The sequence below is a fragment of the Cyprinodon tularosa genome, unplaced genomic scaffold (assembly GCF_016077235.1).
Source record: "Cyprinodon tularosa strain WSP-4 unplaced genomic scaffold, ASM1607723v1 ctg364, whole genome shotgun sequence".
Taxonomy (NCBI): domain Eukaryota; kingdom Metazoa; phylum Chordata; class Actinopteri; order Cyprinodontiformes; family Cyprinodontidae; genus Cyprinodon; species Cyprinodon tularosa.
Genome location: NW_024039079.1, coordinates 308394 through 329628, shown reverse-complemented (window position 1 = coordinate 329628; position 21235 = coordinate 308394). Strand labels below are relative to the sequence as shown.

At 37.0% G+C, this 21235-nt stretch overlaps 1 protein-coding gene across 1 annotated transcript in view; it reads right to left on the bottom strand.

Annotated features, from left to right (window-relative positions):
* Positions 1-5257: 5257 nt before the first annotated feature.
* The window catches only part of si:ch211-106h4.4 (MAM and LDL-receptor class A domain-containing protein 1), a 41055-nt gene continuing 25077 nt past the window's right edge, over positions 5258-21235 (bottom strand). Inside the window, exons 28-51 of the mRNA XM_038295973.1 lie at positions 21043-21168; positions 20713-20925; positions 20515-20634; positions 17142-17303; positions 16950-17041; positions 16216-16383; positions 15842-16021; positions 15643-15751; positions 14922-15041; positions 14692-14791; positions 14354-14513; positions 13559-13673; positions 13305-13448; positions 12206-12393; positions 11713-11878; positions 9162-9380; positions 8828-9006; positions 7221-7458; positions 6894-7053; positions 6705-6819; positions 5858-5972; positions 5646-5742; positions 5472-5547; positions 5258-5398 (exon numbers count right to left, since the gene is read on the bottom strand). Of these exons, the coding sequence (XP_038151901.1) occupies positions 5306-5398; positions 5472-5547; positions 5646-5742; positions 5858-5972; positions 6705-6819; positions 6894-7053; positions 7221-7458; positions 8828-9006; positions 9162-9380; positions 11713-11878; positions 12206-12393; positions 13305-13448; positions 13559-13673; positions 14354-14513; positions 14692-14791; positions 14922-15041; positions 15643-15751; positions 15842-16021; positions 16216-16383; positions 16950-17041; positions 17142-17303; positions 20515-20634; positions 20713-20925; positions 21043-21168 (3455 nt within the window). The 3' untranslated portion in view covers positions 5258-5305. The remainder of the gene's footprint in view (positions 5399-5471; positions 5548-5645; positions 5743-5857; positions 5973-6704; positions 6820-6893; positions 7054-7220; positions 7459-8827; positions 9007-9161; positions 9381-11712; positions 11879-12205; positions 12394-13304; positions 13449-13558; positions 13674-14353; positions 14514-14691; positions 14792-14921; positions 15042-15642; positions 15752-15841; positions 16022-16215; positions 16384-16949; positions 17042-17141; positions 17304-20514; positions 20635-20712; positions 20926-21042; positions 21169-21235) is intronic.

Below are 21235 nucleotides of genomic sequence, written 5' to 3'. Positions count from 1 at the left end.
TTTTTCTTCTTTAAAATCTTTTCGGCGGTTGGCAAACAGCAGATTGATGCATTTCCGCCATCTACTGGTGTGGACCGGAATGACCCATCTTCTTCTTTGTTAGATTGGCGAATTACAAACAGCTTATAGGTGCATACCGCCACCTACTGTACACGAGTGTGTAGCCCTATAGTTCCACCTACTATATTCTATTTTTTATTTTTGTGTTATGTTAAAATAAAAACACTGCTTTATTAATAACCAAATTTCCTCCCTATCTCCATCAGTCCCTAAAATTCCTTCAATATTCCATTCTCTCCCTTTTTCCATAATTACTTTCCTCATCCTCTCTCTTTCAGTTGCATATTTAATGCAATCCATCAAAACATGATCCACATTTTCTTTTCTTTCACAATCCTTACATAAATAATTATTTCTCTTCCTTAGTAAAGACAAAATTTCATTCAAGTAGGTATATCTGGTTCTTAATCTAGAATAAATGATCTCTTCCCTTTTTTTTTCTCCATAATTTTTAACAATTACAGATTTTTTTAACCCTATATAATCTTCTTCCTTTCTCATCTTCATCCCATATTTGTTGCCATAATTTAATTTTATTTATTTATTTTTTAATTATTGATTTACCTAATTCTGCTTTCCTAAAGCCTTTTTAGCTATCTTGTCTGCTATTTCATTTACTCTCACCCCATTGTGTGCTGGAACCCAACAGAACTGAACATCTATTCCATAGCTAAATAACCTAAACAAACTCTTATAAATTTCTAGTACTAAGTCTTTCCTATTATTTCCTCCTGAATGAATGCTTTCTATTGCAGCTTTAGAATCTGTGCAAATCACCCGGAATGACTCTCAGGAACTAAATTCTATTATACAAATGTGTTATTTTTAGATATCGAAATATTATCCTGTAAATGCAACTGTCTGAATGACTTCTGAATAATTAAATAAATCTAATTTAACTTTTATACTTTAAATTTTGAATTAATTGCTGTCTCTCCTCATCATATTTATTACAGTACAACATTACGTGTTCAACTGTTCCATTTAACCAATATTTTATTGCTAATTGTGTTTTTCTTATATATATATATATATCAAGTGTTCCATGTTATTTTTTTTCCATCAAACCATATCCCTATGAAACTTTATACTTTTTACTTGTTCTAATTCTTGTTTATATGGCTTTAATTTTATACCCTCTCCTATTTTCCTTTGTAAATACCATAACTTTAGTTGTTTTTTTTTTAACTAAGAACAACTGTGAATTTCTTAATTTTCCAATTAAAAAAAAATGCACATGGAAGAGCATGCACTGGCCCATTTCACCTGGTGCACATCATGTTTAAAATGTGCTGCTCTCATAGCACATAAAAGCAAACTCAGTTAACTGACCATTCAGACAGATGATCACTGCTTTTTGCCCCGTTGGTCACTTAACTCCTCCTTCACTGCACAGTTCCTGTGCCATCTTTGCTATTAGTCGCTGCTGTCAGATATTGACAGCCTGTGGGGAAAGCGGGCCGCCATGACAGCACATCCCATAGTGCTTTGCGAGGAGAGCTCCCAGTGCAAAGCATTTTGAGATATATCTGCCTCTTCTGAGGCCTTTTTTTTCTTCTCATACACTTTGTAGGTACTTTTTCTCTTACGACCCCAGGCCATTTTCAAAGAACTGCAGTGATAAAGGTGAGCTTCAATGACTGTCTGAAACCGTAGAACACCACACATATGTGGCTGAAAGTGTGCATGATACAAGCAGAAGAAACAGATAGCTAAGGGGGCAAGCACATAGGACAGCCTTATGTAAGCATATCTCCAGAATGACTGACAATTAGGAGGACCACTTATTTAGATGATGAACCCAAATATAAAAGATCAGCCTCTATACCTCTTAATCATCAACGATGTTCCATTTTCTCTATTCTTACTATATAATCTTGCATTTTTTTTAACAATAAATTCAACTTTACAACCTCTTTTCCATTCCGCTGGAAATTTGATTGATCTTGCGACGTTATTGATGTCATTTACAGTTTAAATCAGAGACAGAAATCATATTTTATAGCTATAATTTAGAATTTGCTGCATACACATATACATCTAAATTAGACATGTACAAACACAAACTAAATTGATCCTCACTCTTATTCTAAAACAGCAGCATATACGCCTGGCTATAGATAATGAGGGATATATGTGGACTCCAAATGACTTCCATTGATTTTTAGTAATCTTGAACCCTCTTTTATGCCCTAACCCTGACAATAACCCTATACCTTACCATTACCAGTGTGAGTTGTGTTTAGTTTCACTCAAATCAGAAACTTAAACCAAGTCGCATCTTGCCCTAAACCTAATTGGAAAAACAGCTCCTATGGACCAGCAATATGTCATCACAACAACTGGTGCAAAAATTGGGAAAAATTATCCTCATTCTGATACCTATCTCTGCCAGTCTATGGGCGAGAGGCGGGGTACACCCTGGACAGGTCACCAGTCTATCGCACGGAAACACACAACCATGCACACACACACTCATATCCAAGAAAATTTTAGAGAATGATTTTAGACTGTGGGAGCAAGCCGGGGTACCCAGAGAGAACCCATGCATGCACAGAGAGAACATGCAAACTCCACGCAGAGAGCCCCTGGGCCAGGAGTCAAACCCAGAACCTTCTTCCCAGAAGTCAAGAGCGCTACCCACTGCACCACTGTGAAGCCCATCTACGGTACTTATTTATTTACAACAAATATTTATCTCCATGGCACAACTAAACAGTTCTAGATTATAGGTTTTAGTAGTTCACTTTAGAGAAGATCATTGAATTTAATTACTGACAGAAGGATTTGTGTTTGTGTTGTGTTGAAGTGAAAGGTTTGTGACTCAGGGTATGTGTGTGTGACCGATAGAGACTGACAGTTTTTGAGAATCCCACGGGAATCCTGTGACCCGTGGGATGGGAGTCAGTATTAGTAACGATCACGTGATTGGGACGGTACAGGATTAAACATTAACGGGAGCAGACGGGAGCGGGAGCAAACCAATAGTAACTAAAAAAAAACTAGGATCGATGCCAAAAAATAAAATAAAATAGAAAGAAAAAGAAATCCAGTACTGGCGCCACCATTTTGTAGTTTTTTTCCTTGAAGCCTACACTATAATGCGAGTAAAAAAAAACTACACGACCCAAAAACCAACAGTGCTTCCGCTCTGAGTTTTTCACCAGCGCTCGATAAATAACAACAACAATGAGAGTGAAGCAGGAGCGGGAGTCATTCTGAATGGGAGCGGGATGGGAGTGGGAGTAATTTCACCAGGAGTGGGACGGGACAGGATTTAGATTTCTACTCTGGCCCGGGATCGGGACGGGACACAATTTTTTTCTGTGGGAGTGGGACAGGACAGGAGTGAAAATCCACTCCAGTGTCAGTCTCTAGTGACCGAGTGAGTAAAGGGAGTTCGAAATATGGAAGGAGAGTCAGTGCCATAGATCAACTGCTGAATTATTTAGTGATTTATTCTTCTCTTTAAAATGGTCATCCTCATCAGCAGAACCACAGAAGGAATATGGCTATAAGAACGGGAAAAGCCTGTGGGAACTAATTGACAGCAGAGTTCGTTTATATCATTTTAGTTATCAAAACATCTAAAAACAATTTCAACGATTATTCATTAAGGTATTAATTTTGTTGTACATGCAACATGGAAGACACACAGTGCGGCAGCAGATACCACAGTGGAAATAAAAAGATATATATAGGAGCCAGTCAAATATTGTGCCAAACCTACTGCTGTGTATCCTAAATTACATAAAATAGCAAAAACAATTTATTAATGCCAGCAACATCTGTGAAATATATGCAGGTCTTCTTTAGAGCCTGAAAGGTAATGAGGCAGAAGAGGAGCAGTTTATATCCAAGCACTGTTAAAATGATTTTTTTTTTTCAATAAAAATTCCTGAACTACAAAACAAAGCAGCACAACTATCATATTCCCAGTTGCAGAAGCACTACCCTTCCAATATTCTCATTAACATTCAAAAAGCCACCTAGTATTATAGTTAAAGGCATAATTGCACAACATTCAATAACATATGTGGCAAGGTAAGCAACAGAACCCAGGCAAGATTTGATCCCACAGACCTTTGCATGAATCCTGGGGTAGAAGCTGGGGTGCATCATCAGTCTGAGGTACAACAGGACTACACTTTCACATATACACAACATTCATGTGCTGTTGTGCATCAGAAGGGCTGTTTATTAGAAGTTAACAAGTCATACAATTGTTTTTTTTTATTTTTTTATTAAATATTCATGTTATCATTATCAGAAGTATTATTATGGAACAAACAAATTAATGAAGACATTAGGATACCCACTAAAAGGTAGGTCTCATATCAATCCAGCAGATGTCCCCATTTAGAATTGTATCAGATGCATCTGGCATGATGTTTTGGCTTGTTGTGTGTTGAATTGGCTAAAATACTTCCTGAACATCAGCTAGCATGACCTCTCCAGCAGCTGGTTACACAGGAACAGATTCTGCCATTGACTAAGGGACCTAAGGCCCGGGAGCACATAACCCCCCCAGTAAAGATGCAACAAATGCATGTTCTCTATGAGTAAAAAAAAAAAAAAAAAAAAAAAAAGGCTGTCTTTCATCTTTAACTGAGCTCCAGGTTAATTGTCTACTTCAAAGGTAGTAGGCAAAGGCAGTAGTCACCAGTTACATTTACTCAGTTATATCTAGAAAAACTTACTGGGAAAAAAAAAAAAAAAAAAAAAAATAAATATATATATATATATATATATATATATATATATATATATATATATATATATATATATATATATATATATATATATATATATACACTTCCAATGCACCACAGCCAAGTAACTCAGTAACTGCCTTTAAAGTGCCAGACAACCCTACTGACTGATTTTACATAAAATGTTCGAATTTCAGCCATTAACGGTAGACATTTACCACCATATATTTAATTGTTTAGCAGTTATGATTTAGTTTTTTAGTTTACCAAACATGTTGAAAGTCAAACAAAATTAGCATAACAATTTTCACTTTATGTTGTGATTAAAATATAACTAATTATTTTGAATCTACAGAGCAAAAGACCTTTAGTAAAATGGAAAAAAAAAGATAATTGCGTTTCAATTTTGGAAATTTTTTTTTTTTTTAAATTACAGTATGGCTTTTAGGATTAGTAGTATTTGCAGGAAAGAAGGAGTAATATAGTTAATACAAACGTGATGTTTTTATATATTTTACTAAATAAAACACAGGCTAAGCCTCAGAGGAAGCTTCAGGAGTGTGTGTTGATGGATCATAAAGTTTGTTGAAGAAGGAGAAGTCAAGTGCAGCTTCCTGCTCTGTATCCTGAAACAGAACAAACGATAATATGATATAATTCTCTATAATATAATTGAATTTAATACAAATACTAACTTACATGTTGTGTGTTGTCACACTGGTCGAACACAGAGTTTTCATTAGTTACTTCATTATTGATTATTGATGACTGGTTCCTGTAACATATGGGACAAAAAATGAATAAACAACATAATATCTTTTACACATCATGTTTACAATATGTGAAACGTGAACAAAAAACAAAAAAGCATACACTGAATTCTGTTTTCGTTTTAGTATAAAAAGGAAAATGGAGATGATGATTCCAATCAGCAAAGTCAGACCAACTGCAAGGCCAACAGACAGCATATCTGCAGAAACAGGAAACCATGTTGAGATAAATACCTGCAACTGAAGTAATTAAGTAAGTAATTATTTCAAGACAGAATGGCATATAGGTACGCATGATTTAAGTAAGAGGAATACTTGTATCATCTGAGGGAGGAGAGATGGGATGCACACAGCTTGAGGGAAGGATGGTGATATCGTCAAGAGCAACATCTCCACCTGTACTCATTCCTCTCTGGTACACAAACACTAGCTGTAGGAAGAAAAATATAACAATCAATGATTTAGCAATATCTTTTTACAAACTTTAATTTCCCAATAACTCTTATTATTGCCTTTACATTTCTGCATCTCATCAAACAAGTGTAGAGAGTTGCTCTGTTTAGCGTGGTGGGCAATAGAACATCTTTTGTAATCTCTTTAAAAAATTTAAATTCTTTTACCGTACTATCTATTGAGCTTGATGTTGGATTTAGATGATAAAGCAGATATTTATTAGTTCTGTACTTTTAGAACAAAAAAAGCACAACCAGTGTCAATGCATTTTTAATTAAAAGAACTTCACATGCCAGGATACCTAAAAATTGTAACTAACTGTGGAAATTTGAGGTGAATTATGGAAGAAATAATCCCACCCTCTATATCTATCTATCATCTAAGACGTTTAGGATTTTGCTGCAAACACTGAAGGTGCTAAGAAGTACTGTCTGCTGGAAACCTTCCCAGCTGGATCTTGGTGGAATGTAAATAATTTAAAATCAGATTTTTTCCAGTGATATAAATAGCATTGGCATTAACTGTATTCTAAAGAAAAACATACTGTAGCATAAAACAGATTAGAATAGAATAGAAAATCCCTTTATTGTCCCACAAAGGGGAAATTGTGGCAATACTGTATTAAAGTAGTGACACTAATTTAATTAATTCTACATTTTAGATTTTTTAACAGTTGAGACATATTTTAGAATGCATATATGTTTATTACCCAGAAATCATGTTCATGTTGAACAGTAACACTGTCCTCCAGCCACTGGTCTCCCTTGTTTCCCGTTTTAGTCCACTTCAGATATTCTAACCCGTTACCTTCAGCAAGACTTTTCCTGTAAATCAGAAGAAGTTAAAAAAAAAATATGTGGCAATTAACAAACTTTCATTTTGATGCTAATGTTCACACCTGTCACTGATGTAGATGCTAAGGGTCCCAACATGGCTGCCATACATGTGGTACCAAAATTTAATGCAGTGATCTTTTGAGGATGGCAGGACCACACCACTGACAAGGTACGACATGTCTCCCCACTCACCCACTGAGCTGTCAACATATATGTAGTGACCTGAGGAAGAAATGGCAAGGTGTATCAAATTTCCCATGACATAATAAGACTAGAAATGCAATTATTTAAGATCTGGCGAAAGTAAACTAAGATCGGTGCACCTACGATCTTGCAAATATATTATAAAACAAATATTTTATGCAATCAAGTACATAACATCATATTACCGTATGAAGAGTTGGTAGTGTGGTCAACAGTTGGTCCAGTATTGGGGTTTGGGGAGTCTCCCGTTCCAAGGAGCCAATCTCCCTGGTCAACTCCCCCACCCACATTGCTCCAGTGGCAGAAGGAGCTCTCAAAGTCACAGAAACTATGATTCATGCATTCTGCATTTGTGAGTTTTATGTCGTCAAAGGCCATATCTCCCTCGATGGTCGGGCCGGCTTTCACACCTTCCACCACAATCTAAAAATATATACAACATGTCCCTATTTTCAGAGTCAATGTTTCTATAAGGAGTTTTCTTTTCTTTCTTTTTTTTTTTAACTACAACTATGCATATAACAGCAGGAAAGGGTCAAACTAAATTGAGATTTTTCTAAAATCTTTAGGACTAAAAATTAGAGAAGCACCGATCCAGGCTTTTTTCTGATCCAATCTGATACGATACCTGGGTTGAGCTTATCGGCTGATATCCGATACCGATCCAATTCAACTGTTGAATGAATGAACCATATACCTTGACATGTGATTGTTAAAAAATGTAAAACAAATGAACAAAATTATAAATGTACTTTATGCTATGTATTAACAAATACTGGGGGAAAATAAATAAATACCAGTTCCATGTAAAGTGCACTGGTTGGATCTCTGATATCAAATCCCTGATAGAGTGGCAGTCTGTGGGAGTGTGGCTCGAACTCAGCACCTCAGGATTCTATGCCCTAACCAATAGGCCACCATTCCCACAACATGTTCGTCATGTTAAAGGAGAAGTTCGGTTTTTTACACTTTAAGCCCATTTTCTGTAGTATCCAGGATGAAATCGAATGATTTCTCCGACGTTAGACGTTAGCACTCCGACGTCGAGGTGCTAACGTCTCTGTTAAACACTTTAAAAAACTCTGAAAATGGAATACGAAAGGTGGATTCTTGATTCTCGACGTCGGAGTACGCAGAGTGAAGCGAAAAGACTACAACTGTGTAAACAGGCCCCATTTCCGTTTCCGGTGGCAGGGAAATATTGACTATTCCTACAGAACTCAATGGGATTTACAAAATGCTAAATAAAACACTACAGGAACGTTTTTTCTTTACGAAACTTTTTTTGGAACGTCATTGAACAGCGCTGACGACACGGTGAGTAGCATATTTTAAAAAAAGAACGTTTAAGGTTGTTTTAAGGACATTATCGGACATGCTCTATGCAAGCCATTCTGAAGCAGCCAGGGGTGGATTCTAAATGAGCCAAAAAGCAGAGACAGGAGCAATTGTCAAACTTTTGGTGTCGATCATTCGATTTCATCCTGGACACTACAGAAAATGGGCTTAAACTGTAAAAAACTCCTTTAATATAACTGTAAAGCAACGGTGCAATAAACAGAAATAATAAAACAGCTATTTTAATTTGACAAAATAAAAAAATACGTTTATTGAGCAGAAATGTTTCAGTTGTGTTTTGTCTATACTAGAAGCAAACTGAAACACAAATAATGTTACACTTCAGTGTATGTATAAGCAAAATGCATATTTCTTTATTACATATTAAGGTTATGTGTCAGCATGCTTTCAATGACAGTAAGTTACATAATGTAGCTGAAAATGAGTGACTTACTCTGTATGGCTTAACCCAGGGCAGGAGCGAACCCTGAGCAAACCTCCAGAACATGCCCTGGTCTCCTGACTGGGAGAAAATTAAAACCTCTTCACCATCTTCACTTTGTTGGTAAACATTCAGTGTGCCCATTCCCTTCCCGTACATGTGGTACCAGAACTGCACACAAAATCCTTTACCTGAACAGAGAAACAATACCGAATTAAAATACATATATATTCCATATAATTTAGCATTTGCACGGGTTGAGGCTTTGCATAATCTAAACAGTAAAATAAAAAAGGATATGCAACTTCTAGTTTAGGATGTTTAATAGTAAAATTCTAACTCTTACTTTCAGGGTATAGAGGTGAATACATTATAGCTTTTTGGCCGGCTTGTTCATCTATGGAAGATGGCAGGAAGTAGTAATGACCCGATGGCGTGTTGGTGGTGTGATCGCTGTCTGGTCCTGTGTTTGGGTTAGCTGTGCTACCCGAGTGCCTGATCCAGTCAAAGTCATCTGATGTTGCCTGCTTCCAGTTACAGCTGCCCTCTTCAAAATCACACACATCTAAAAGGCAACACAATTTCAAAGATGTTACACTGTTTTGTAGCCATGAAACTATGCAAGTATCATTTTCTCTATACTACTCATTTGATTGAAAACAATAACAAAATTTGGGCTGTGCTATATATCAGTATGACAGCTGCTGAACATATTTGTGGTATGTAGATTGTACCCAAAAGTTATTTTTTTTAGGGGGGGATTAAGAACAGCACATCAAAGCAGTTGCTGCATATTTATGCCTATTTAATAACAACTATGTGCTAGTTTTTTTCTCCCCTTCAACCTTATAAATGTTTTTAAATTTTGTATCAGACTACATTAACACTGATGAAATCGCAACAAATCAATTTTCATTTATCTACTCAGGAAAATGTGTGGAAATTAATTTAGTGAGTGATATGCATGCTATTCCTATGTAAAGGCGTGTTTAGAAGTAAAATTATGTAAGGAATACCTTTCTAGTGCAATGAAAAGTCTGATTAGTGTGAAAAGAGCACAGCCAGAGAAAAGAGAAACCTGCAGTGGATGCTTAGCGATTTATGCTGGAGAACAAACATCTGAACCTTTTCTGTCAATTCATATCTTATCAACAAATCAGGGGTGGATGTGGTTGTGAGATAGAGCGAGGGAGAGTAGCTGAAAAAAAGCTTTTTCCAAATTGACAGATAAAACAATGAAAGTAATAAAAATAATTGAACTTTATTGATCTCACATTGGAGAAATGTACCTCTGCATTTTGACCCATAGCTTGTGCGACGCCCCGGGAGCAGTGTGGGGTTAAGGGTCTTGCTCAGAGACCCAGAGTGGAGGCTGTGGCTGTGGGGATCGAACTTGCAACCTTCTCAGAACACAAGCGTACTACTATAACCCTATAGACCAACCTTCCCGAAAGTTATTTTTGGTTTGGTCAGGGGTCCATAATAAATAAAAAATGCCTACCAAGAGGAATAAATTGATTTGCAAAGTTTAACGTTCAGTCTGTGATGAACAAAATGGGAGAGGTGAGTGTTAAAGAGACATTATGTCAGTTTAGACCGAAAAATACAGTGTCTTGGGTGTCTTTTGCTGGCGCAGTGGTTAGCTCACACAACCCATGTATGGATGCATCAGTCCTTGACGTGGCCGACCCGGGTTCGAATCTGGCCTGTGGTGCTTTCCTGCATGTCCCTCCCCCTCTCTCATACCCCCTTTTCTGTAAGCCTACTGTCCATAAAATGAGCCACTAGTGACGTAAAAACTCTAAAAATAAAATAAAATTACAGTGTCATTAAAAATGCCTTTTTATGTGACCTTTATGACTAAACATAGTTTGATGAGTAGAGTGACACCTCAGTAGTTCAGCGCAGTTGCATCTAGAAGCCTGAATATACCCTTAGTCTGAATTTTCCATGCTGTTCTGCAGATGTGACATCAGGGATTCCATATTCAAGAGGGATTTTGTGGATAGTCAGAAGTGACCAGCCTCGAACTCAACTCAAACCACAATGACAACTCCACACAAGGTGAAAAAAAGTACATAAAAATAAAATAAAATAAACTTTGTCAAGTACTAAAGCAAGCTAAAACTTCTCTTTCATGGAAAATAGCAGGTAAACATGTGTTTTTCAAATATCGATCGACCCACTAACAATCGGCATTTGGCTCCCTTCCCATTGGCAAAATGAGCTGGGTCTAACTCCAAGCTGGTAGCTGTGTGGCTTCTGTCCCCCTTCTGGGTGTGACCATCACGCTTGGTTAGCATTCATGCTGTCACCAGTGTGACAGAAATCAGGAAGGTAAACAATGGAGAGAGACGTGTAAGGAAGCCCGGGGCATAATCAGTGTCCTTTGTTGTTTCACTCTATTATCTGTCTGAACCCCTCCCACCAGTGCTGCGCCATGTTTATCGAATGAAAACAGAATTGATTCGGTTTGCTAAATCAGACACGACTTGTACGGTGTGTTGACCTTCGATCATTGCGCTGAATGATATCATGTAAATTAGTGGGTCAACCCAGCTCTGGTGTTTCCACAGCATGCTGGTCAGAGATGAGGCGATTTTAAAACGGGTCGCTTGCCGAGTCATTTGACCCGGATAGACATCCGTCAGTGAGCTGCTCCCACTGCCACTAAAAGTCAATTGTTCCCAGGGTTTAAACATGTTTTTCGGCCAGTGGGAAAGGGGTAGAAGACAGTAGACAGAAGTGTGTTGCAATTCTGTGTTGTGGCGATGGGTTGCAGTATCATTAGAAAACTGTATGCCTCTTTAAATACCAGAAAATATTTAGAAAATGTTTATATTATAGAAAAAAAAGAAAACTGATAAATCTTATTATGTTTTTGAGAATTTTATTACCAGAGTCAGGACATGGCCCATGGATAAATGAGATGTCATCGATGGCTATGTCCCCAGCCTCTCCCCCCACAGTCGCCTCAAGAATCACTTGGTGTACTCTTTGCAGGGTCACATGGCTATGAGCCAGCAACCACTCATCCCCTTTGTTTCCTGATTGTTGCCACACCTACAGGAAAGACAGAAGGCTGAATCACTTCTCATATTGAGGATGTGAGGAGGCTTATGCAACCCGGAGGTATTTACTAAAACTAAGCAGCTTGGACCTATGGTACCATGCAAAAATATACTTTTGCAATCATCATTTCACAACTGTGAGAAGTTTGTTTTAACAGAAAGAAAATTAAAAGGAAACAGCCTCAATATTACTCAACCGACTGCATGGTTGTCTTCCAGGCTATACATGATACAGTATAATCTACAGTCTCAGCATTTAAAACAAAAGACCAAAGTTGTATAATATATAATAGATTCTAAGATCTTTTTTGTGTTTTACCAGTGTTTTGTCCAATGAATCAACTGTTTTCAGAAACAGCCTCAATGAACCGACTGTAGCGCCGAACATGTAGTACCAAAATGTGAAACAGTATCCTTGTTGACCAGCTGGTGGCAGCAGTAGAGACATTAGCTGGGCTGTGTTTCCTTTTCCACTTGGATGGGAGCTCTCGATATAAAGGTACTTCCCTGCAAAATAAATATGAAACCTTTGTGAGCTTTTTTCCTTTGTTAAAAACAATAATCTGTGTAGTTAGCACTTTACAGTTTCCACAACACTTTGCATTTGTAGAGGAAAAACAATTTGCAACATTTTCACTTTCCTCATGGCAGATGTTTTTTATATGGACTTTATTGCTTTCGTTTGTGGGCCGCAAATAGTAAGGGCTAGCACAAGACCAAACAGAGAACAGACAGATCTGAAGGTTGCAAAACAAGATAGCATTTTTGCATATCTTATTTGCATATTTAATTGGAATGGAATCCCACCACATGTTGTACGCACTACAAGCTGTATAAAAAACTATAGTAAATCCTAGGGTGCTGATGACACTGAAATTGATATCTGATTCATAGCTTATAAACTGATTCTACATTGAAGGATTGTGTTATTATTATTTTTTTTTTTTTTAGGTCTGGGCTATGTTAAATTATCTCTTTTTTCAAAGTATTTAACATTTTACAGTGAATAGAGGCTCATCAAAGCCCATTTGGAGAAATATGCTAGTGCAGTCATCCAGGACAAAACCAATACATTGCCGTTTTACATAAGTTTTAAAATTTGATGTTAACAACATAAAACTGAATATTTTTATTAGTCTTGACATCAGGAGAGTCGGAGTTCTCCAAGTTCACCCAGGGCACTTGTGTAAGAACTGCCGCTGTGAGTCATAAGTTGTTGTAGTGTTTCTTTCTCTGTAATCAGGTAATTTAATTACTACAGTAGCTTTATTATGTATATGCTGCTAAAGTAAAACATAACTTCTACAAATGTCAGCTTGGGTCACACAAGCTCTTTCTTAGCCAACAATAAAAAATAGTTTCCTTATACACACTCTATAAGTTGAACATGATCGCTGATAGTTTGGCAAAGTAACAACCTGTTCCAGTGGTGTGGTCTCCTGCAGGGCCAGTGTTGGGGGTTTCAGTGGGACCTGACCAACTGAACCAGTCTAACTCATCTTCAGCTCCCTGGACCCAAACACAAAAGCCATCCTCAAAAGTACAACTATAGGAAGACAGGGCTGGGGAGAAAAAAAAAAAGTTTTAATTCAATTAAAACTCTCTGATTAATGCACAGAAAAAAACAACAAATATCCAAATTTAGTAGGAAGTTTATTGGAACCATAGTCACCTGGTGGCTTATACGCTGCCTCACAGTTCATAAAAGAGATGTCATCCACTCCAACAACATGGTCTTGAGTAGAACTAATGTGCCCTGATTCTTTAGTTATGCTACTGAACCTAATCTAAAAAACACAGATAGCCACAGAAATGTTTAAAATCTATGCTTTTTTCCTTTTTAAATGTCATACTTTTCTTAGCTTCGTTTAAAATTTCATTGGGGAGAAATTAGAATTATTGTGATTTATCCTGTTTCTAATTATTTGTTCAACACAGATTATGTACTTTCTATATCTATAACATTTAGAAAAAAATGATTAAGCAGAGTGTAGTGTGCTTCATCATTTCATATCCATAAACATGTCAAAGAGTTTGACATGAAATATTATATCATCATAAAATAATACATTAAGATTTTCATCTTTTACAAAAATAAACAAGATAAAAGTATAGAAATTGTTTTTCATATTTCAGTTTAATTTTCTGAAACAAAAAAGAAATCTGCTAATTTGATGTAAATTCTGTATATAATTAAAAACACTATTAATACTGTATTGTATGGGGACCAATGAAAAGCTTACCTATGAAACAAGCATTATAGCAATGCATACATTAACCCATTCATTGAATATAGTGTGCAGCATGCTGGGCAATCTGAGAATTCTGCATGTAGCGAAATCTAAGTCAGATTGTTCTTAATGTTCTTCCCATGTTTTTTTTTTTTGTTTTTCTTTCCTTATACCTCCTGAAAGTTTCAAAACTCAAAGTCCTAAATATAATGGAGAAACCGTTAATGAATAACCACCTTGTATGGCTGCTGAAACAGCCCTATAGGCATATGTGCTGAGGTCCAGTGGGAGACAGTGTTGTGACTGCGTGACCACAGGATTGCTTCACCACCCTCAGCTTGCTGCATAAGCACTCTAAGTGACCCAGTGCTCCCCATGCTGATGGTGAAGTGAAACCTGGTTGTGTTGAAGAAGGAAGGAAGTGAAGAAGAATGTCAGATTAGGAGGTGGGTTGCATGACAGAGACAGAGAGACAGGAGTTCTTGGGAGGGGAGTGTTATACAATTCATACAATGAAATCAAGTTATCTATTATATAAAATTCTGTTTTAAAAATTAGCGATTTCACAACTTACAGAAGTTGACAGTAGGGGGATGAAGGTGGGAGTTGGGGGCTGAGGAGTTTTGCTTCTGTTTGAGTGGAGCCTAAACTGAGATTTACTGTCATGTAAGAGCCTGACAATGAAAAAAAGAACCAAGTAAGCAACACCGTTTAATTGACTTACATACTGAGGAATCAGTTAACAATTTAAACTTAAAACTGACAGATTCAATATGCAATCTAAAAATACATTAATAAGGTCACCAGTTTGGGTAGTGTGAGATTCAGGGGACTCAGTGCTAGCACCCTTTTGTCTCTGCCATTTAGCTGGTCCGTCACTGATATCACTCCACAGACACTGATCAGTCTCAAATGTGCATGGGCCTAAAAAAGAGCAGCAGAAGAAAATACTTAGTAGTAACATTGATATTTACTCCTAAACCAAACTGACTATAAGGATTACAATGCAACTTTTCACTTTTCTGTTTTTCAGAGAAAATGTATCTGTATTAAAAAAAACAACACCTAGAATAAAAAAACTATTTTCTGATAACATCACTTATATTATAAAGTCAAACATAATTATTTTCTATTTAAGGTGTTTTGAAAAATTATTCTTCAGTGCACTGTTCACTGCATGGAGTTACTCCTTAAGACACATTCCCCCTTAAACTCCACATTAGAGAACTTCAAATATGTCTCATTAGGTGAGTGTCATATCTGTGTTTTTGACTTACAGTGGAATGAGAGCTGTACTGAACGTAATTTTGTTTTGTATACACTCTGTATACAAACTGCAAATAAAGTCTGTCTAAGTCTAAAAACAACTTATAATGTAGTTCTCATTGGTGTTTAAGGGGAGCTTAGGCTCCTGTAAAGTGTTGCTCTGGGTCACATGCTTCATTCAGTGACTGATCAGAACCCCTCAGGCAAGTTACAGAACAATATAATGTAACTTGTAGATATATGCATTTTAAAAGCTTACCACAGCCATCCTCATCTTCTCCTTCAGGGCAGTTTAGATGATAATCACACTGCTGTGTGGCTGGAATACAAACTTTTCCAGCAGACAGCCTGCAAAAAAACTCATTATCCTGCAGAAAAATATATAAATATTTAAAGAAAATGTCCTTGTTTCATATATAATGTCAAGGCAGACGTGCACTTGTTAATTTTTAATTTACCTGACATGGCTTCACAGCAGTGGTCGTTGCTGTATTGAGGGATGTATGCGGGGAAGAGGTGGGCAATGTTTCAGGTAGTTTGCTGTTTTCAGGGTCAAAAATGCATTCCTTGGAAAAAGAAATGTCATCAAGTGCAACAAGCCCTCTTTGACTTGCCCCGAGTTCATACCTGAAAGCAACCTGTATGAGATATATATATTCTTAACATTTTTATCCTATTCCAAATGTCAATATATAGTACTCTTTAAAACATCAGTAAAAAATGATGGTTTAAGTTCTCAAACTATTCTTATTGATTCTCAATGCATACAGTATGTCACAAAATTTCTGTCAAACTTTGAATGTAAGACACCATTTTGTTGGCTCCCACAGACCTTGCTAATGACTGAGGAGGAGAAAGTGATCTCTTCCCTTTTCCAGCTGTAACTGTTAAAACTTTCCCTGATCCACAGCATTTTGTCATTAATACCAGACATCAGTGTTCTGGACTGGGCCGTTAGTTGAGCAGAACCATCATTCAAGCTGAAGTAGAAGAATCTCACCTATCAGATACAAACAAAGAAAAAGAAAATGGATAAGAAATCCTACAGGAAACCAAGATACCCTTTTGCTGCAGACATGTAAGTGTTCTATGTATTTTTTCTCTTTATTTCTTCATTAAAATACTTCATACCTTGTTTGTTGGTAAGATAGATAAGGATATTCCTCAAGCCTTTTGCTGTCGGTACAGAGTGACATCATAGTCATACTAATCTGATATGGGTCGCTTGGCTGTTCCGACTGCAGTCAGATTTCTAAAGAACTATATCTATATAAAATCACATATAAATGTGGCCCAGATCAGACAAGATAAAGTCAGATTCCATGTGATTTGGCCTGTTTACACAGTCATGAAAAAAATCTCACTTTAATCATTTTAGCGCAAAGAATATCGGATTTGGGCCACATTTGGCTGCAGGTGGAATGTAAACTTATAATGATCATTAGGGGGAACCAATAATTTTGCCAATTGTAAAGTAATTATATTTAAAAAATGACCTACTGATTTGGAATTCTTGTCTCCACTTAGTATCTGTACTTAAATAAAGAAATGGTTTAAGAAACTTACAGTGCAGTTAAAGCTTGGTAACAGTGTCTTTGAAATAATTTCAGATAATTGACCCTTCTCAGTGATATGACTTCCTGGTACAACATAGTGACCTGTTTACAGAAAAATCATAGAATACAAGTGCAAATGAACCATTAAAACCAGCTTTAGTTGTGACAGCAATCATCAGAAGCAGTGAAAAGCTTGTTATACCAGTGGCAAAGTTTAGGGTGTGATCTCTTGGGGGGCCATGGTTGGGCCAAACGTCTTCACCTTTGTGGCGTGTCCATTCACCTCCTGGTGTGTCTACATCACTGGTAGCCCAGGAACAAAGGCCATGTTCAAAGTTACAACGCTCCATCACACCTTGATTTTCTGAATGATCAGAGAGTAGCTAGTCACATCAAATTCAATTTAATTCAGTTTATTTATTTTTGCACCAACACAAAATATCAATGCACTTTATTGAGAAAGTTCAGTTAGACCATACAGTCACATCGGTGAAAGGCCATGAGAATATCATTAATGACTTTCACAAGTCCTTTTTCAGTGCCATGATGAACTCTAAAACTTGAATGAGGTCATCATGATATCAGTGGTAAGAACGAATTCTAAATAAGAAAGGGAGATTAGAAATGGGTCTATAATTGAACATTCTTTCAAATCAAGACAAGGGTTCTTAAGTAAAGCTTTAGTGACAGCTACCTAAAAAGCCTGTGACACATATCCCTGTAATAGGGATAGATAAATCACATCTAAAATGCTTGTGTAAATTCTCAGTCATCCGGGTCATGGCAACCACATCTGGATGTGTTGGCTTGCCCTGGTGCGTGCCAACAGAACTGACAAAGACCCCTGGATGTCAAAACATCTTCAATAAAACTGAGCCAAGGTTCAGTGTCTTACAATTTAAGACTGTTTCTGTATCTAAAATGGATGCGAAATCCAGAGGAAATACTTCCCTTAACTTGGTTGGAATTGGATCTAACATAAAAGCTAAAGACTTAGATAAGTTATTTGGCTAACTCTAAAAGCTCAACTGTTTTCAAACAGTTCTGTAGACATCCAATATGTTCTATCACCTTCAAGAGATTAAACAATTATTTTGAGATGGCTGAAAATTGTGATGTTGTTTTTTTAATATTCAATCTTATCTATAAAGAATATGAAAAGAGTATGAAGATAAGGGACTATGCACATTTTGAAGTCAAAGATATTGTTAAAGGGACAATGTGCAAATATCGCTCTTATTTTTCTGCCCTAAATTGATGATTGTATTTACATACCGTTATGTTTTATTATTGGTGTATTATTATCCCCGATAAAAATCAGATACATTTTGTTAGAATATGTCAACATCTTCACTCGTCTGAGTTATTTTATGTTTGTGTTCATGTCTCTAATTTACATTGTACACCTGCAAGTTTTATACCTTGTCACTTTCTGTTTATGTACATGTTGTACTGCTGCTGTCCACTGGGGGGCAATGAGAGCGAGCACTTGTGTGTGTGTGAGTTCTATGTTGTAACAGAAGAAGCTTCTGGATAACTGAAAAGTTATAAAAGCAATAAAATGAACACAGCTGTCTAACAAAAGAAATGTGGTTTATTGGAAGGATGAGTAATGAACAGGAAACACCAACACATTTTCATAATTTAAAACATTTCTTATCAGTTTGTATCTAAGGTCGGTCACTTTGCAAAACGCCATGACAGTCTGCCATATTGAAATTATATAAGGCTGGAGGGGGATAAAAATAGTTCTAACGTGCAGAACAACGTGTAACCCTTGCTGGCGGTTCAATATGATTGTTAGGTGGCGAAGAAGATCATTAGGAGATGCTAACCAAACAACTGAAAGTTTGCACTACTATGCCACCATGTAGGACCAGCAGCAGCACAAGAAATTGTTTCACCATCAACAAGAAAGCAAAAAAGAGAACTTAAAAGACAATAAAACCGGAGCGAGCAAAAAAGGAGGATAAATATAAAGATTTTAAAAGTGAAGCTTTGTTTCTTACTGACAAGTACTACTAATTGAGGAAAGCCAACTTTTTCAATTCTCTTCAATTAGAAAGTATTGCTCTTTACCATAGAAAGCATAACAGAATTGTAGGCAAACGTCGGTTTAGTAGCTTTCAAAGCCATAATACACAATGGCTTTTTGTAACAGTAAATGTCAGCTACTAGAGCATTCTAGAAGCTGACATTTGAAAGCTTTTTAACATAAAACGATCTTCTGTTGAATAAAATCATATTGAATTATTTAAAATTGTTGTACAATTGGACTCATTTTGATTTTAATCAGAGAATCATGAAGTACTCATTTGGGATTTTTTTCCCCAATTTATCTGATTTTGGCTGTGAGCAAGACGTCTGGATGGGGTTTTGGGTGAGTAACGCAAGAGAAGCTTCAGAGATATCTGATGAACTACACTTCTGCTTCCTGGTTTGCACCCTGGGCTTTCAGGGTTTCGGAGGACAATTAATTTGACCAGATTACTAGAGAGAAAAGCTGCACCATCCAAAGAGGGATGGATGTCATTTCTCCAAATTAGACCACGTTTTCCCCAAAAAGTATGCCAATTATCAATGTAGCCCACATCATTTTCAGGACATTACCTAGGTAACCAGTGCTTGAATGACAACATGCGGCTAAACATGTCATCACTGGTAGGGGATCAAGAACATTATGGAGTCAAAACCTTTGGTAAACATGTACACCAAAGTAACACTTATTTTAGTGACCGTGTTTGATCTAACTATATTAGCCAGCAGTTTCAGCTAGGATTTGATGTCCCCCATTTTGACCCTCGGCAAACATTTAAATAAGGATCCTGGTGTCTCTAATGCCAAGTTCCTGAATATAGAGCTGCTGTTAATGATGTGGACTTCTCAGTGGGTATGTCTCTGAGTGGGGAAAGTCGATTTTAACAGGTTAGTAATGACAAGTGGGAAAAGATCTAGGACAGTGCTTTATTTGTACCATCATGCAGTCATACAAGGTTCCTGGCGGTTCAGGAACCACTGGAGGACCACTACCTGGCCATGATGCTGATCTCGGTGGCTCCGAGGTACTAGGCCTGATCTAATGCTAAGTTCCCACTGAATATGTTTTCAGAGTCAAAAATGCACCCACTGCCTCAACTTGGACGCTTGTATATTTTGAGGTTAGATACTCTCGGGTTGTTGAGCTGTTCTGTTCTGATGTTGCAATGTAGAGAACGGGTTGGCTTTATTTACTAAATGATCAGGAAACTGCAGTAACCCAGAGGAAGCCACCAGTAAACTTTGTCTTATATAAGTACCGGTTATATCCACCAGCAAAACAAATCGGAAATAGCAGTGGAAAGCAGCTTGCTACGCCACTGTATCAAATGGTTGATTCCATGTGAAAGTGTGTTCTTATTTAAAGTTAGAGTAAATTTAGCTGCTTACTTTTTCCTGACAATACTGTTTCATTACAGAATCACATATATAAATATTTCATATGACATTTGTTATCTCCAAACTTTTATGGATTTCAAAGGAAATGTAAAACAACATTTGTAGTTTACCATTTATCAACACCATTTGCAATAACTCACCACAGTGAATCTCGTCAGACCAGTCTCCACAGTCATCACTGAAGTCACATACATGGTTAAGGTCAACACATACACTGTTGTTGCATGTGAATGTACTCTCAGAACACCACAACTGGGGCTCTGCAAAATTGCAAAGCTTCAAAATTAATGAAAAGTTAACTTTCTGAACAGACAAAAGCAAAATAAAAACTGGCCTACCAGGAAGGGAGCAATTAGTGAAGTCAACATCATCAATTGCAACATATCCTGGTTCATTAAAGTTTCTGGAAGCTTCAAACAGGAGGGCAAAATCCTGGGGGATCCGGCCAATCATGACCTTGCCATGCTGCCACAGATTTCCCTTGTTTCCAGCTAGCCACCACAAATTGGTGATCCTAGAACCATCTTTTATGAGCACGTTAAGCTCTGAGTCTGAAACAGTTCCACAAATGCTTACAAATAGAAATCCAAGAACTTTGTATTTCAAAGGTTTTACATCTTTACAAAGGTTTTCATCTCTACACTTACAACATAAAATATAACACGTACCAGTTCCATAAATGTTGTAGTAAAAGTGTAGTGTACAGGTGGAGCTGGCCTGTTTCATTTCAAGACTTTGCAGAGTGGCAGGGCTAATTTCTTCCCCGCGATCAGCCTCCAGCCCCATGTACCAACCTGAAAACACCAACAAAAGCTCAGTTTGATATACAAACTTGTGTGAGATACGATGCAACAAGAAAAT